Below are 17,250 nucleotides of genomic sequence, written 5' to 3'. Positions count from 1 at the left end.
ACTTCCAGATTATGGATGTTCGAGAAAGTAAGATCTTATATATGGCCAGCTCTAAGAGTAGGAGCGACAACGAGCCGATAGAGATTAAAGCCTTTGAGTATTGAGATTAGCTGAGACACCTGGGAGCAACTGGGACCATCAACATTGAGGTTAACATCACCTAAGACCCTGAAGTTAGCATTGTGTGATGACATTTGAGCAATGACATTGCATAGATCTAGTATAGAACTTTAAGGGTAGTCAGGTGGCTTGTATATCAGTAAACCTGCAAAGGAGAGCGGTCAAGAAGATCTTAATAAAGAAGCTTAAACCCTCCATATTGCCTATGTTGCTCAGCTCAGATGAAGAGACCTCCCAAGTATCCTTTAAAATAACAGCTACTCCCTTCCCTCCCCCCACCCCCCCCCCCCCTCCTATCTCCACTCCGGTGTACACAAATGATACAAAAACCAGGCGGAAGTCTGGCTTTGAAACCTCTTTCATCCATGTTTGCGTTAAGAACATTACATCCCGCGCACTGTCCATCAAAGAAAGCCAGATGTCATCTGCATGTTTTGGTAACGGCCTACAATTGATCAGGCAGGTTCAAATACTGCCATTCTTCCCCCCTAGGCCTCTTAACAGTTGATATATTACCATATATGTCACTCCAATGGCTTCAAGTTTAAAATTGCAACCGTTGCAGTCGTACTTATAGCTCCCGCTCTTCAGATTGGCGCACGGGTTCCCAAAGCATAGATTATTCCTAAGAGCCAAATAGAGAATATCTTGACCATTTTACTGTTTTACCACTGGCACTTTGTGCAGCGTGGCTGGCCACGGTCTTGGCGCAGACAGGCTTGCCTTTGCGCCAGCAGCACATCCCTGTCTCTGGCTGCATTAAGTAGACACCGGGGAGCAGTCTTCAAGAGCTATACGGCTCACCCACCTAAGATGGGGTCTAAAAGTGTCCCCACTGAGCCGAACAGAAATGGCACTCTGCTTGGGACACAGGGCGGAGGAGATCTCAACTCAGACCCCTTCTCTAAGGTAAATGTGAAAGAACACAATTTGTCTAAAAAATGTAAAGTTTAAAAATACAATTGACGGGTTAAGAACAATTTCAATATGCTTATTTAGTAAAAGTGTCTTCAATCGTGCTGTACACCCTGCAACACGCAGACGTGCACTCCACAAAACACCACAACCAGAAATCAGGCGATAATGGCAGCATCTCATAAAACAATTCGCTGTGCGTCTGTGTCTCAGGCTGCATTAAGTAGACGCCGAGGAGTAATCTTCAAGAGCTATACTGCTCACCCACCTAAGATGGGGTCTAAAAGTATCCCCACTGAGCCGAGGAAAAATGGCACTCCGCTCGAGACACCTTCTCTAAGGTAAATGTGAAAAACACAGCTCGTCCATTTTATTTTATGTATACGGAAATTCTGTTATAAGGTCACAGTTGTTGAGTACACTCCCACGAAGGTTTCTAGCATGTGCATTACTACACCATTCATCCGATCGCCATGAAACTTTGGGAAGCTGTTGAGTACACTCCCGCGAAGGTTTCTGCCCTAATTTTTTTTTTAAATATCAGCCCCAAAGGGCCGTCATCATCTTTCGAATACTGATGTACGGACAAGACGGAAAAACAAAAAATCGTGTATCCACAAGCACTCGAATAAATAAATAGAATTACAACACCATTCATCCGATCGCCATGAAACTTTGGGAAGTTGTTGAGTACACTCCCACTAAGGTTTCTGGCATAAATTTGTTTTAAATATCGCCCCCCCCAGGGCCCTCATATTCTTTCGAATATTGATGTACGCACCAGACTGAAAAACAAAAAATCGTGTATCCACAAGCATTCGAATAAATAAATAGAATTAAAACAACTTTGAAATGATTTCCATATTAAAATGAATAAGTTTCAATAAAAATGACACAATGTAAATTGAATGTTATCATGACGAGTTTCCTTGAATTTCCTTTCTTCGGAGATCGCAGCAACGCTCGACGGGTAAGCTAGTTGGTGTTATAAAAGCTTTTATGGGGCGATTAAAAAAAATAATTCCTCCTAGACTTCCATCTGCCCCAGCATGTAACTTAAACATTGCCCTAACAAGATTAATGCGTCCTCCTTTCAAACCATTAACTTCTTGTCAATTGCAATATTTGCAATGGAAACTTGCTTTTATCGGTATTACTTCTCTGAGTCAGTGAAATTCAGGCTTTAGCCCTGGAAGAACCTTTCTTTCAACTACATAGGGACAGAGTAGTGCATAGAACTAACCCTAAATTCCTACCAAAAGTAGTTTCCAATTTCCATATTAATCAATCCATTGATTTACCTGCTTTTTCCCCACAACCATGTACAGTTGTAGAAAGGGCATTACAAACTTTAGATGTAAAAAGTGCATTGATATATTACATAGACAAGAATAAATAATATAGAAAAACTAATAAATTGTTTACCTTCGTTAGGGAAAGCAATTTCAAAATCGGGCATTTCAAGATGGATAGTAAAATGCATCCAGATATGCTATGCAAAACTTAAACAACTTTCACCTGTTCCACCAAAAGCACTCTCCACTAGAAAAATTGTAGCTTCTATCGCTTTTTTTACGGAACATTCCTTTTGCTGATATTTGCAAAGCAGCAATATGGTCTACTCCACACACCTTCACAAAACATTGTGTGTACGTATTTGCACACCAACAATCCAATATTGGTCAGACAGTATACTCTTTTTCAGACAACTGCAACCCCCACAAGTTAACCACTGCCTTGGGAGAGGGACTGCTTTACAGTCTATGCAAAGCATGTGAATCTACAGCACACATGCCTCGAACAGATTATGTTACTTACCCTGTAACCTTCCGTTTTGGCATGTAGTGCTGTAGATTCACATGCGCCATCCCTCCGCCCTAAAATATTCTTGTGTAGTTTGCAGTTCATTCACTTTATTTCATACTCACACATGGACATCTCAATGCTTACATAGACAACATTCTCACCAACCCACGGCAAAACAATATGAAGATGGCGTCGATGGCCATGCACAGTATTCCCAAGAGAAGTCGCACAGCCTTGTGACTCAAAGAAAACTTCTTGGGACAAAACCATCTTGTAATCATCCGAGCCCAACACTAGATGGAGGACTTATGCAAAGCATGTAAATATACAGCACTACATGCCAAGAACAGATACTTACAGGGTAAGTAACAAGAAGGGGAAGTCTTTCCACACTGGTGATGGGTTGTTGTCCAGTAGCAGTGAGGCAACACATATTGAAAGGACATTTAAGCAGCACACCGGTGTTCTTAGCATTTGACAAAGGCATTCAATCCAAACCCCGTTATGCAAGTTTTTCAATAAATGAAGTCCTACCAATCCGCAACGTGCTCTGGTTGCTGGTCCTGAAGCGGAGCGATCCGGTTGTTGATATATATATATATATATGTGTGTGTGTGTATATATATATGTATATATGTGTGTGTACATATATTAATATTTACAAACTAAACCAAAGGTTACACGTCCGTTCCAGTTAGGAAAAATTTATTTAGGTATGGTAAACAAACCCAAATTATGCTCCACAAACATTAGAAATTCTACAGTTATAGTTATCTCTTAATTTGTATCATTTCATTGACTGCTTACACACTTATTTCTATTGTATTTCCACTTAACACAGCTTAAACTACACAAGTATAACAAATACATTAGTTATGTTTTAAAATGATCATTTTCGCAACACTTGACATTACCATAAGTCATTCTTATGAGTCACGTTTATACTTACTCAGCACTTTTCAATTATTATCACTTGCACTTGTACACAGTCTTGTCACCTCACTCCCTACACTACATTAATTATATCTGAAAGAGACACGTTAGTAATAGATTCCTTACCTTAGAATATCTCTAGTTTTGCTTAGCAGTACTCCTGCGCGTCAGTAGGTGGTGTCCTGCGGCTCCGCGTCTGTTGCTGACGTCGTATATGCAGAGATGACGTCGCAGAGGCTACTTAATCGCGCTGATGTCAGTTCTTTCTTTTTTTGCACCAGTAACCGCAGAACCGGATAGAGCATGTACCGTAGTCACTTTTTGACTACTCTTTTGAGACTTAAGAAGAAGTCGAAGAACCAGGTTCGCTCTCCGACGTCCCCCCGTCGGTCCTCGGATGCAGACAAGGGGGACAGGGGTTCTGCTCCTGAAGCTCCCTTGGAGCCTGGCAGTCCCACGGCCTACCCGCCCTACCTGGGTCTGTCGGCGACTCCCGAACAGGTGCAAGAGTTTCTTGCTGCCATGGACCGCCTTTTAGGCCTCGGGCTCCCGCCGGCGTGCCTTCTGGCCCCGCGGTCCCGTGTCCAGATCTCGTTGGTGCCGCCTGCGGATCCAGCTTCGGCGCCACAAGATCCTGCGCCCTTGGCTTCGGCCCCGGTGCCACGAGGTCCAGCGCTGCCGGCCTCAACACTGCCCTTTGGCTCTGCATCCGGCGCCGCTGTGGGTGCCGTTCGTTCCACCCGTGCCCCGGTTCCAGGACCATTATGTTCCTTCCTGGGATCTGCTTAGGACGTGGCGCCGGTCCAGCCCGGCCGCCGGTAGATCCAGCTTCGGCGCCACAGGACCCTGCGCCGTTGGCCCCAGCGCCACGAGGTCCAGCGCTGTCGGCCCCAGCGCTGCCTCCGGTGCCACAGTGGGTGCCGTTCGTTCCACCCTTGCCCCGGTTCCTGGACCAATTTGTTCCTGCCTGGGATCCGCATTGGGACACGGCGCCAGTCCGGCCCCGGTCGCTGCTGTTCATGGCGCCGTTTCCGACACAGTTTGTCCCCTCTCCGGCTCTTCCGCCGTGACCGGCTCCTCCTGCAGCGGAGGTGGAGCATGACTGGGAGGGGTCCGAGGACCCTCTTGCCCGGCAGTGTGACTCAGAGCAGGACTGGGTGGACGATCTGGTGGACGCAGGCGACCTCGATGTCTCTTGTGACCCGGGGTTTGCTTCTCCCCCTCCTACAAAGGAGGAGGGCGATTCCTACACGATGGTGCTCCGTCGGGCTGCTGAGGTCCTCAACCTCGATCTTCCTACGGTTGCCCTCAACACTAACCTCCTCACTGAGGTGCTCCAAACGGCATCTACTTGGTTGGAGCCACTGCTTCCCTTTAATGACGCCCTCACCGAAGTCCTGTTGGGCACTTGGTCGCGGCCCGCCACGGGGGCCCCTGTGGATAAGAATGTCGCCAGGCGTCACCGCCTGGCGCCTGTGATCCCGCCTTTCTGACCACTCATCCTACGCCTGAGAGTCTGGTCATCCAGTCCTTGATGTTGCAGAGTGCCTTCCCCACGGCTCTGCCGGATAAGGACTCCAAGAAGCCGGAACAGTTCGGTAAGCGGTTGTTCTCTTCGGCCAGCCTGGGGCTGCGGTCGGTGAACACCGCCTGCTTATGTGGGCGTTATTCCCATGCGGTGTGGGATACTGTTGCTCAGGTGTTGCCCTATTGTCCTTAAGAGAGGTCCAGGCTGTCCTTTTCCAGGCAATTGCCGAGGGTAAGGATGCGGCTAAGTTTACCATTCGGTGTGGTTTGGACATTGCGGCTCGTTGGGCAGGGCGATTTCTACAACTGTGTTGCTGCGTCGCCACGCCTGGTTGCGTTCTATTAGGTTCTCACCCAATGTCCAGAGCTCGCTCATGGATATGCCCTTTGATGGCACTCACCTGTTCGGCAACAAGGCCTCCAGTGCCCTGGAGCATTTTAAGGACTTGAGGGCCACGGCCAAGTCCTTGGGCCTTTCTGCAAAGAGCCCGGCCACTCCTGGCTTTCGATCCTTTTGTTGCCAAGGTAGAGACACCCAGGCACGTTCCGTCAACAGACCTTTGCAGAACCAGCCTCAGCGCGGTCGCTGCTTCCGCAGGGGCGGGTCTGGGAATCAGAGTGGGGGTCAGTTCACCTCGGCCACTGCTGCTTATTCCTCCAAACCTTCCTTATCCGAGCTTTATGGGGCACCGCACGCCGGTGGGTGGCAGGATCCGCCACCACCTCCCCCACTGGCGCACTATCATGTCGGACAAGTGGGTGTTGCAGATCATCCGCATGGGTTATTCCCTTCCCTTTCAGTCCTCCCCTCCAGCCATGCCACCTCGGTGCCACCGCTTGTCGGGGGATCACTTGGTATTTCTCTAGCCGGAAGTCACAGCCAAGGGGGCCATCGAGTGCGTTCCCGGGCTGGTAGTAGGGAGTGGTTGTTATTCCCACTACTTTTTGGTCCCCAAGAAGGACAAGAGGGGTCTGCGCCCCATCTTGGACCTATGGGACGTCACTCGATTTCTCCAGAAGGAGAAATTCAAAATGCTGGCTCAGGTCCTGGCTGCCCTCGACTCTGGAGACTGGATGGTAGCGTTGGACTTGCAGGGCGCATATTTTCACATTCCTGTCCTGCCGGCCCACCGGCGTTACTTGCGGTTCACGGTGGACCAGGAGCATTTTCAGTTTGCCGTGCTCCCCTTCCGCCTTACCAGTGCCACTCGGGTGTTCACGAAAGTGATGGCGGTGGTCGCAGCTCATCTGCGCAGGTCAGGGGTGTCAGTCTTCCCCTACCTCGAAGACTGGTTGTTGAAGGCGGACTCGCCTCAGGCAGTCGTCACCCACCTTCAGACTACGACCGACCTCCTGCATTTGCTGGGGTTCTTCATCAAGGTGCCGAAGTCGCGCCTGAGCCCCTCTCAGAAACTCCCCTTCATCGGAGCTGTTCGGGATTCGACGCAGTTTCAGGTTTATCCACCAGAACAGGGAGTCCGGGATATTCAGGCAATGATTCCGATGTTTCAGCCTCTATCCCGGGTTTCAGTCAGGATGACCCTCCGGCTCCTGGGCCTGATGGCCTCCTGCATCCTGCTCATGCAACATGCCAGATGGCATATGCAGGCTCTGCAGTGGGACCTGAAGTTCCAGTGGACACAGCATCAGGGTAACCTGTCCGATCATGTCAAGATCTCGGAGGGCACTGCATGATAACTCCAGAGGTGGCTCACGAATCGCAATTGGGTCAATGGCAGATCCCTCTTCTTTCCCCAACCGGAGCACACAGTGGAGACAGATGTGTCCCTCCTGGGATGGGGAGGCCACTTGGGAGAGGTGGTGATCAGAGGACTCTGGTCTCCGTCGGATTCCCAGATCCATATCAACCTTTTGTAGCTTCGTGCGATCCGACTTGCGCTGAAGGCATTCCTTCTCTTTGTCCGGAGAAGTGTAGCGCAGGTGTTCACGGACAACACCACCGCCATGTGGTATTGCAACAAACAGGGTGGGGTCGGGTCCTGGACCCTATGTCAGGAGGCGCTGCGCCTCTGGACATGGCTGGAACATCAAGTCATTACCTTGGTGGTTCAACACCTGGCAGGTTCTCTGAACGCCCGGGCGGACAAACTCAGCCATCTGAAAGAAACAGGTTAGTGTTACATTCCTTACCCTAGAATATCCCCAGGCGTCAGACTAGATCCGGAAAGTTTTGTGTAGCAGTACCCCTGCGCGTCGTCTGCGGCTCCGCGTCCGTCGTCGGCGTCGTTGGCGCCGGGATAATGTCGTCGGAGTACTTAGATGCCATCCTCGCGTGCTGACGTCCGTTCTTCTTTTTTCCGCACCAGCAAGCGCAGATCCGGAAAAAGCAGTACTTCTTAGTCAATTTTTGACTAACTTTTTCGATCTCTTTTGGATCCTTTTTCGAGTCAATACGACTCTGGGTGCCGATAGGGATACCCGGGTTCAAACCCTGTGCCGACTGTAACCGCCTGATGTCGGTTACCGACCCCCACCGTCGGTGCCTCTATTGCCTTGGGGCCGACCATGATGACAAGTCGTGCCCCGACTGCCGGGCCTTGACGTCGAAGGCTATGCGGGAGCAGTCCCGTAAGCGCCTCGAGCCGTTCACGGTCCTGGTCCAGGAGGACGTCGAGGGACCGGTCGCGGGGCCACAGTCCTCACAGCTCGGCGAGTCAACACCACTCATCGGGCTCCAAGTCCTCATGAAGAGGCACAAGAAGTCAAAGAGACGACACCGCTCATCCGACTCGGCGATGCGGCCGGGGGTTCGGGCGACACAGCCCACGCGGCTCCACAGAGACGCAGGCGCCGCACACATCTCCATACCCGCCGGTCCCTGGGCTGAATGCGACGCCGGAGGAGATCAGCGCCTTCCTCGTGGCCATGAGGAATCGCTCCCCTCCGAGCCCTACGGAGGTGCCAGTGGGTCCGTCTGGGTGCCCTAGCGGGACGGTGGCTCCGGCCCAGGCGCCGTCGGGTGCTTCAGCCCCCTGCGCGGTCGACGACCCCTTTCCCGACGCCGCAGGGCCCCACTGGATCCGGATCCGGATCGCCGCTAGTCGACCTTACGACCCTTCCACCGGCACCAACCCCCAGGGTGTCGCCCTCGATGCCGTCCCCGGACGACGTCGTCGCCCCGGTCCCCCCCCTCCCTCGATCCGGATCCGGCGTCGCTCGACAACTCATTCGACGCCGAGAGAAGAGCAATTCTTCTATGATCCGGCCGCATTCTTTGGACCTGACTATCAGGAGATGGGGGGCGAGGAGGATTGGGAGGGGTCTGAGAACCCTCTGACACGGGAATGCCAGTCGTATCAGGACTGGGCAGTTGAGCTAGGGGATGCCAGTGGTCTGGACACTTTGCCCCACACTGGATTTGTCTCCCCTCCTACTGTGGCTACGGAGGAGGGGGCTGCTTACAGTGTGGTGTTGATGAGGGCGGCCAAGGCCTTGGCTCTTGAGCTCCCCGTCGCGGCCCTGAGGACTAACCTCCTCAAACCGCAGGCATCCTCTTCGGAGCCACTACTGCTCTGTAATGAGGCCCTTACTGACGTTCTGTTGGGCACCTGGTCCAAGCCCGCTACAGGCCCCCCCTGTAGATCAGAACGTGGCCAGACGACACCGCCCGGCCCCGGGTGACCCTAGCTTCCTGTCCACCCACCCCACCCCGAGAGCCTGGTTATCCAGGCCTCTAACTCCCAGACCGCATTTCCGACTGCCCCTCCTGATCGGGAATCCAAAAGGTATGACCAGTTCGGTAAGAAGCTGTTCTCCTCACTTAGTTTGGGGTTGCGGTCGGTCAACACTGCTTGCCTTTTGGGCCGTTACACCCACTCTCTGGGGGACACGGTTGCGGACGTGCTGCCAGACTACCCGGAGGAGGCCCGGGCAAAACTCGCTCAAGCCCTTACGGAAGGGCGAGATGCAGCACGGTACTCTATTCGATGTGGGCTGGATACCACGGACTCGGTATGCAGGACGATTTCCACGACGGTGGCGGTTCGCCGCCACGCCTGGCTGAGGTCCGCCAACTTCTCCGCTGATGTCCAGAACACACTCATGGACATGCCGTTTGATGGCCGTCGCCTCTTTGGCGACCAGTTAGACAGTGCGCATGAGCGTTTCAAGGACTCCAGGGCTACGGCCAAGTCCTTCGGCCTGTCGGGCCAGCGCCAGCAAACTTCTGCCTTGCGCTCCTTTCGTGGCCAAGGAAGGTGCGCCCCCTCACTTCCTGCCAGCCACGGGCTGCAGACTAACATCCAGCGCGGTGGCAGACGTGGTAACCGCCGTGGCGGTGCCAAGGGACAGCGGCGAGACCAGTCCACATCAACACCCGCAGCATCCCCCTCAAAGCCTTCCTAGTCTGAGCTTTCAGGCCCATTTCACGCCAGTGGGGGGCAGGGTTCGCCATCACCTCCTCCACTGGCGCACCATCACATTGGACAGGTGGGTGCTGCAAATCGTCCGAAGGGGCTACTCCCTCCCCTTCGAGGCGACCCCTCCAGCCATGCCACCGCAGTACCACCGCATGTTGGGGGATTACTTGCAACTTCTGCAAGAGGAAGTTACGGCCCTCTTGGCCAAGGGTCCATTGAGCGCATTCCTTGGCCAGAAGTTGTTACTCCCACTACTTTCTGGTTCCCAAGAAGGGCAAAGGGGGGCCTGCGCCCTATCTTCGACCTGCGGAACGTCACCGGATTCCTCCGGAAGTTCAAGATGCTGACTTTGGCGCAAGTCTTGGCTGCCCTGGACCCCGGAGACTGGATGGTAGCATTATACTTGCAGGACGCACACAATGCGCACTTTTTCCAACTGCAACACTAAGAACGTTGTGTATGTAGTGCTCTGCCCCTGTAATTTAGCCTATATAGGCCAGACAACTCAACCAGTTAAAATGCGGATTGGCCAACTCAAGTCACGTATTAGGTGTAAAACTTGTGGGGCCCCACTCGTACAACACTACAGTGATGCTGGTCATAGTGAGGTTGACACGACTTGGTCAGTTCTAGATGTTATTGCGGCCAAGAACAGAGGAGACTTAGTAACAAAATTGAACAGGACAGAGGCCAGGCTAATTTAGAGATACCACACGACCACTAATGGACTGAATGATCGTGATGAACTGTGGGCATTAATCTAATTTGCAGGTTGCCTACTTAGCTCTGAAAACATATATCTGGCGGGTAGTATTCTTTGAAGATGTCGTCTTGTTCCTGTGTCCTCTCTTTAAATGGCTCTGTACAGTTTACATGACTATTGTAACCCTTTGTATAATACAGTCGCTGGGTCTGCAGGAATGCCTGGTCTTTATATATACTTTATTACATATATATTGAGATGGTCGTATGAGTAATTTATCCCTGATGTATTCTCTACCTGTTGTTTTATTACTGTTATTACAATGTGAATCTTTATGTGATTTTGCAGTGCCTTTCACTTTTATTTAATGCTGGTGCGGTGACGGATTTTTCCCCCCCTTTCTTTCTTTAAATTTATCCAACCTTTTTCCGTAATTTATCCTATCTTTTGCTTTTTGTTGTTTTTTTGATTCTTGTAATACCGTGGGCGCTTCTGGCTCACCCTGGTAGGAGAATTGCGGTGGGAGTTATCTTTGTCCCTCCCCCGTGCCTTTGTGGTTCTGGCATTATATGTATAGTGTTTTGTTGCTCTTTTGGAAGAGAAACATGGGGTCAGCAGTGTCGGGTTTACGCTGATAGTCCAGCATTTATTTTTAGTGCTTTTGGTAGCTAGAGTAGTATTGATATTCTGGTGAGTTGTCCATCTTTGTTTCTGATTGCTACTGACGTCGCACGCGTGATGTCATCACGTTTTTTAATGAGCCTCGAACGTATGCGCTCTCGCCTCGAGAACGCGGATGTTTGATGCCGTGGGTGCCATTAAATGGATTACTGATTCATTCAGATCACAGACGGAGGTATTTATGAACTGTTGTTGCAACCTCACCCTGTTTTTTTGTGCCTTTAGTGTTTTTGGTTACTTGTGATTAATGGTGGTCCCTCCTGTGGTTTTGTTTGGTCTCTCCCCTTTTTCCGACATTAGGAGTTATGATAGCGTGAGATTCCACCTTCCTCCCGTCTCTCCATTTGTTCTGAGGAGTTTGCCTGCGGACTTTGAAGTGGGCACATGCAATTGTACATAAGGTATGTGGCATTGTTGTTCGTGCTGTGTGTGTGGACTTTGAAGGTTGCAGCTTGCCGTATGGATATTCTTTTTCCCGTAGGGGCACGTGAAGTGTGCACGAGACCAGGAAGCCAATTGTTTCCTCCTTTATTGATGAGATTTGTTTCATCCCCGTGAGAATAACTCTTAAGGTACCTTATTTTTAGTGATATTTGTAGTTTGGCTTGGTTTTCTCTGGTGCTTTTTTTGCTTGTATACTTAACCACTCTGAGTTTTTTGTTAGGTGTGCATTTGTGTAACACTAGACACTGTGGTATGGTTAATTTGGGGTTAGTTACTTTCTCCAACTCTGTTTTCACTCCTTCGACTGGATTTTGGTTTGACTAGCACTTGGCCTTCTTTTCTTGGGCCTCTTTGGCGCTGCATTTTCACAGACGGGTGAGAGTGAACTGGCATAATGAATCTGGCTTAGTATATATTTTATGTTTTTGTAATACTTTCTTAGTACCCTTGTCCTGATGAAGCCATAAAAGACAACTGGCGGAAACGCAACCGCGACTGCATCGACATCTTTGTGATAAGGAGTCCCCTTAATTTTGTATTTGTTTGTTTAATTTCATGCGCCTTGACATAAACAGTTTGTTTGAGAGAATTTACATCTCAGGCGTTTTGTGGATTCCCTTTCAGTTGTATATCACTCTAAATTAGGAGTGAATAGTTTGGGAAGTGTACATATCTGTATTTAGGTTACATTGATGTATATGTAGTGTATATAGTGTTTATGTGATATGTACATGCATTGTATGTGTTTTGGAGATATGATTAATTATATTCTCTTTTTTTCAGTGCGCCACTTCGTCCTGTGATACGTATATATGTCTGTATAATTTGTGAATAGAGACTTCGTTATAAATAATTGTATAAAAACAGGATAATTAATTATATCTTGTGAAAAATTAAATGTTGAATTAATCCCTCAGTACTATCTGTTTCTACTTTTTCATCTTTTTGATGTCCCTTGCTCAGGTATGGGAGGGTGATTTGGGCAGAACCCCTGTATTATTTCCTAGTAACTCTTGGCCAAGGGGGCCATCGAGCGCGTTCCTTGGCCAGAAGTAGGGTGTGGTTGTTACTCCCACTACGTTCTGGTTCCCAAGAAGGGCAAAGGGGGCCTGCGCCCTATCTTGGAACTGCGGAACGTCAACGGATTCCTCCGGAAGGAGAAGTTCAAGATGCTGACTTTGGCGCAGGTCTTGGCTGCCCTGGACCCCGGAGACTGGATGGTAGCATTGGACTTGCAGGACGCATATTTTCACATCCCCGTCCTGCTGGCCCACCGGCGTTACCTGCAGTTCACGGTAGGCCACGAGCACTTTTAGTTTACCGTGCTCCCTTTCGGCCTTACCAGCGCCCCTCGGGGGTGTTCACGAAAGTGATGGCGGTGGTCGCAGCTCATCTGCGCAGATTAGGGGTGTCAGTCTTCCCCTATCTCGATGACTGGTTGTTGAAGGCGGGCTCGCCCCAGACAGTCGTTAGCCACCTCCAGACTACGGCCGACCTCCTGCACCTGCTGGGGTTCTTCGTCAATGTGCCAAAGTAACACCTGTGTCCCTCTGAGAAGCTCCTCTTCATCGGAGCGGTCTGGATTCGGCGCAGTTTCGGGTTTATGCTATGAAACAGCGGGTTCGGGATATTCAGGATATTCAGGCTCTGATTCCGATCTTTCAGCCTTTATCCTGAGTCTCGGTCAGGTTAACGCTGCGGCTTCTGGGGCTGATGGCCTCCTGTATCCTTCTGGTGCATCACGCCAGGGGGGCTCTGCAGTGGGACCTGAAGTTTCAGTGGGCCCAGCATCGTTGCAACCTTTCCGACCACGTCCTGATCTCGGAGGGCACTGCGAGTCAGTTGCAGTGGTGGCTCATGGACCGCGATTGGGTCAGAGGCAGATCCCTCTCCCTATTCCAACCGGAGCACGTAGTTGCGACGGATGCGTCCCTCCTGGGTTGGGGGGGCAACATGGGAGAGGCGGAGATCAGAGACCTCTGGTCTCCGGCGGAGTCCCGGCTCCACATCAACCTTCTGGAGCTGCGGGCGATCCGGCTTGCACTGAAAGCCTTCCTTCCCTCTGTCCGGGGATGTGTAGTGCAGGTGTTCACGGACAACACCACCGCCATGTGGTACTGCAGCAAACAGGGCGGGGTGGGGTCGGGGACCCTTTGTCAGGAGGCTCTGCGCCTCTGGCAATGGCTGGAACAACAGGGCGTGTCCCTGGTGGTTCAACACCTGGCAGGTTCCCTGAACGCCAGGGCGGACTAACTCAGCCGTCGGTGCATGATGGATCACGAATGGCGTCTGAACTCTGACGTGGCGCAAGGTCTCTTTCAGCAGTGGGGAGAGCCTTGGTTAGATCTGTTCGCCACAGAAGAGAACGTGCAATGTCATCAGTTCTGCGCATTGGAATTTCCAAGGCGGCACTCGCTCGGAGACGCTTTTCGTCGCGAGTGGAGCTGTGGTCTGTTGTACGCCTTTCCGCCTATACCACTTCTGCCCAAAGTGCTGAAGAAGATCAGGCGCGACCGGGCCCAAGTCATCCTTGTGGCTCCGGACTGGGCACGAAGGTACTGGTATCCCAAGCTACTCAGCATGTCAGTTGATAACCCGATTCGTCTGCCTCTTCAGGGGGACCTCCTGTCGCAGCAGCAGGGGACGGTCCTCCACCCGAACCTGTCCAGTCTCCACCTCCATATGTGGAGATTGAGCGGCGACAGTTGCCTCCTGAAGTCTATGATGTCATTCTGGCAGCCAGGCGTCCCTCCGCAAAATCGGTATACGCCTGCAGGTGGAACAAATTTGTGGCATGGTGCACGGCAAAGGCTGTGGATCCCCTTTCTGTCCCCTTTCAGAGGTTCTCCTCTTTCTTCTTTCTCTTGCCCAGCAGGGCTCTGCTCTGGGCACTATCAAAGGCTACCTCTCAGCTATTTCAGCCTTCTTAAGGCTTCCTGATCAGCCTTCTCTTTTCAAGTTCCCTGTTGTAAATAGATTCTTGAAGGGCATTACTCACATGTTTTCTCCTGTTCCTTTCGTGATGCCTCAGTGGGACTTGAACCTTGTTCTGAATATTTGATGTGCGCTCCTTTCGAGCTACTTCACAATTGCCCTCTTCGTCGTCTAACTCTTAAGACTGCATTCCTGGTTGCCATCACCTCTGCCAGGAGAGTGAGTGAGCTCCAGGCTCTATCTTCTCAACCTCCTTTCCTCTCTGTCCATCCGGACAAAGTTGTCTTGAGAACGTGTCCCTATTTCCTGCCCAAAGTAGTCGCAGCCTTCCACATCAGGCAGTCCATCACCTTACCCACCTTCTTTCCGCCTCCGCATCCCTCGAAAGCGGAAGAGAGGCTCCACCGTCTGGACCCAAGTCAAGTCAATAGCACTTTATTTCGATTAATAAAAATCATAAAAGCGATCACACAATAATATTACACACAATATTGATAAAAAATACATAAAAAGAGATATAATCTTACATGGTATACGGTATTATACATAATAAAAAGACATAAAATCGAGTGCTGGTGATGCGGTCAACCACAGATAAAAAATCTCATAATTCATTAACGGAGGGATATAAACTGTACGTTGAAAAAAAAGGGGTATAATCAGATCTCCAATTGCATAAGGGCATACCTCCTATTCTTGTTACGTACAGCAGCCACCAGAAAGCTTGCAACCCCAAACATCACCCTCGGTGAACTTAACATTTGTAAGAACATCAGTGCTGGTTTAACCTGTGTGAATCCCGCTTCTCTAAGTATAGGCAGTAGATGTCGCTTCCTTATATCCGAAAAGTACTGGCAAAACATGATAAAGTGCAAAAGGCTTTGGGGGGAGACACTATCACAGCTACAAGGAGGTGTAAGGTCTGGTTTCCCCCACACACAAGAGATACCCAAAGTGTATTGAACAATGCTCAGTCTAAATCTGATCAGGAGGTGTCAATGCTGTGGGATGGAAACAATTCTGAGGTATGGTTCTATTTGTGAAGTAGTTTTCAGAACATAATTTGCTCTCACAAGGGGTTTACACATTTCCAGCTGTTCTCGTTCTTGCTCTTCCATCCTCAAAAAGTTTGTCTTCACCCACTTCCAATCATTTTTTTGCAACAAGTGCGGGGAATGAAAAAGCTCTGGTCGTCCCAGTTTGGCAAAGACATCTCTTATATAGCATAGCCAGGGTATTTTATTTACATTATCAAGTGCCATTACATCTTTTAGGATGGCATGGTTCAGTGAGATCTCCTTGTTGGTCCATGTCTTAACCCAACACGCTATAGGGGCTAAGTGAATAAGGTCCGAGATGAAGCTCAGTCCCAACTCGGTATGAATAGTATAGACAGGCGTTGATTGGGGAACTGCTAAGAGATTCCTTAAAAAATTATTCTCGATTTTTTGCAGTTTTTCCTGTTGCAAATATCCCCATAATGAAGCCCCATACAGTGCAATAGATATACATTTTGATTTATAGATGGATAAGAGTGCCTCCATAGGCCTGGATCCTAACCGCTTAACAAAGTCCATTAAAGCAGATGATGATCTGGCAACTGCAAGGCATTTAGCATTAATTTGGGGGGCCCAGCTTCCCTTTAGATCAAAAATTACACCAAGGTACGTAAACACGGGGACAATTGACAGGGCAACACCATTGCAAGAGAAAGACAGTATTCTATATGTTTTTGGGCGCTTTCCAACCACCATGACGTGGGACTTTTTACTGTTCACACTCAGATCTAACGATTCCATGAAGCCACCAAAGGAGTCTAAAAGTCTCTGCAGCCCCTGTCCTGTACGTGCCAACAATACCGCGTCGTTGGCATAGAGCAGGACCGGGACTGCAGAGTTTCCCACAAGCGGAATATCCTGAGTGGCTTTTATCAAATGTTTGTCAATGGAATTTATATAAAGTGTGAAAAGCAAAGGCGCCAAGATGCACCCTTGCCTTACGCCCCGCTTAGAGTCGAAATAACGGGTGCATCCTCCTTCCCTGTTTACACGAATGTTGGCCTTCAGTCCTTGGTGGAGAGTATCCAAGAAATTCACTAAACAAGGGTCAATTCCCAAGTTTTTCAGAATTGCCCACAGTTTCCCCCTATTAACCAGATCGAAGGCTGATGATAAGTCCATAAACCCCATGTAGAGCATGCCTTCTTTCGCCTGGGTATACTTGCTAATAAGCATTTGCAAGTTGAGGCATTGATCTAATGTACCTCTTTTAGCACGGAAACCATATTGAAGGTTAGAGAGAACCCCTCCGTCTTTCAGACAATCCTCCAGTTTTGAAAGAATCACTCTGCCCAAGATTTTGACGGCAGAGTCGATTAAGGAGATCGGTCTGTAGCAGGAGGGGTCACATCTCGAGCCTTTTTTAAACACCGGTATTATGGTTGATGTAGACCATGAAGGGGGAAAACCATTGGTACCAGCTGAGTTAAAAACATTAGTGAGCACCTTAGCCCATAAAGTTGGTTCTGTCATTAGACCCAAAACGTGCGCTCTCATTCTATCTTGACCCCACACGCGTTTCTGGGTGGACGACCAGCTCTTTGTTGGTTACGTGGGCGCTAAGAAGGGACGGGCGGTGCACAAACGAACCATTTCTCGATGGGCCGTTTTGGGCATAAAGGCTTGTTATTCACTGGCTCAAAAGGAGCCTCCTGTGGGGCTGCGTGCCCATTCCACTCGGGCCGCGGCGACTACTGCCCTGGGTCGGGGAGTCCCATTGCAGGACATCTGTCGGGCAGCTACGTGGGCC

The 17,250-nt window shown here is 50.0% G+C and overlaps 1 protein-coding gene across 4 annotated transcripts in view; it reads left to right on the top strand.

The window, feature by feature from the left end:
- Window positions 1–17,250, top strand: part of DCUN1D4 (defective in cullin neddylation 1 domain containing 4) — a 549,716-nt gene that overhangs the window by 453,281 nt on the left and 79,185 nt on the right. The window contains exon 10 of one of the 4 annotated variants that reach the window (XM_078678203.1): window positions 11,951–12,094. The exons of the other annotated variants lie outside the window; for them this stretch is intronic. Coding sequence (XP_078534329.1) covers window positions 11,951–12,079 — 129 coding nt within the window. The 3' untranslated portion in view covers window positions 12,080–12,094. Of the gene's footprint in view, window positions 1–11,950; window positions 12,095–17,250 lie in introns of those variants that run through there. 4 annotated transcript variants of the gene reach the window in all.

Source organism: Lissotriton helveticus, chromosome 2_2 (genome assembly GCF_964261635.1).
Source record: "Lissotriton helveticus chromosome 2_2, aLisHel1.1, whole genome shotgun sequence".
Taxonomy (NCBI): Eukaryota; Metazoa; Chordata; class Amphibia; order Caudata; family Salamandridae; genus Lissotriton; species Lissotriton helveticus.
Note: the sequence above shows the minus strand (reverse complement) of the source record. Positions and strands in the feature narration are given on the sequence as shown.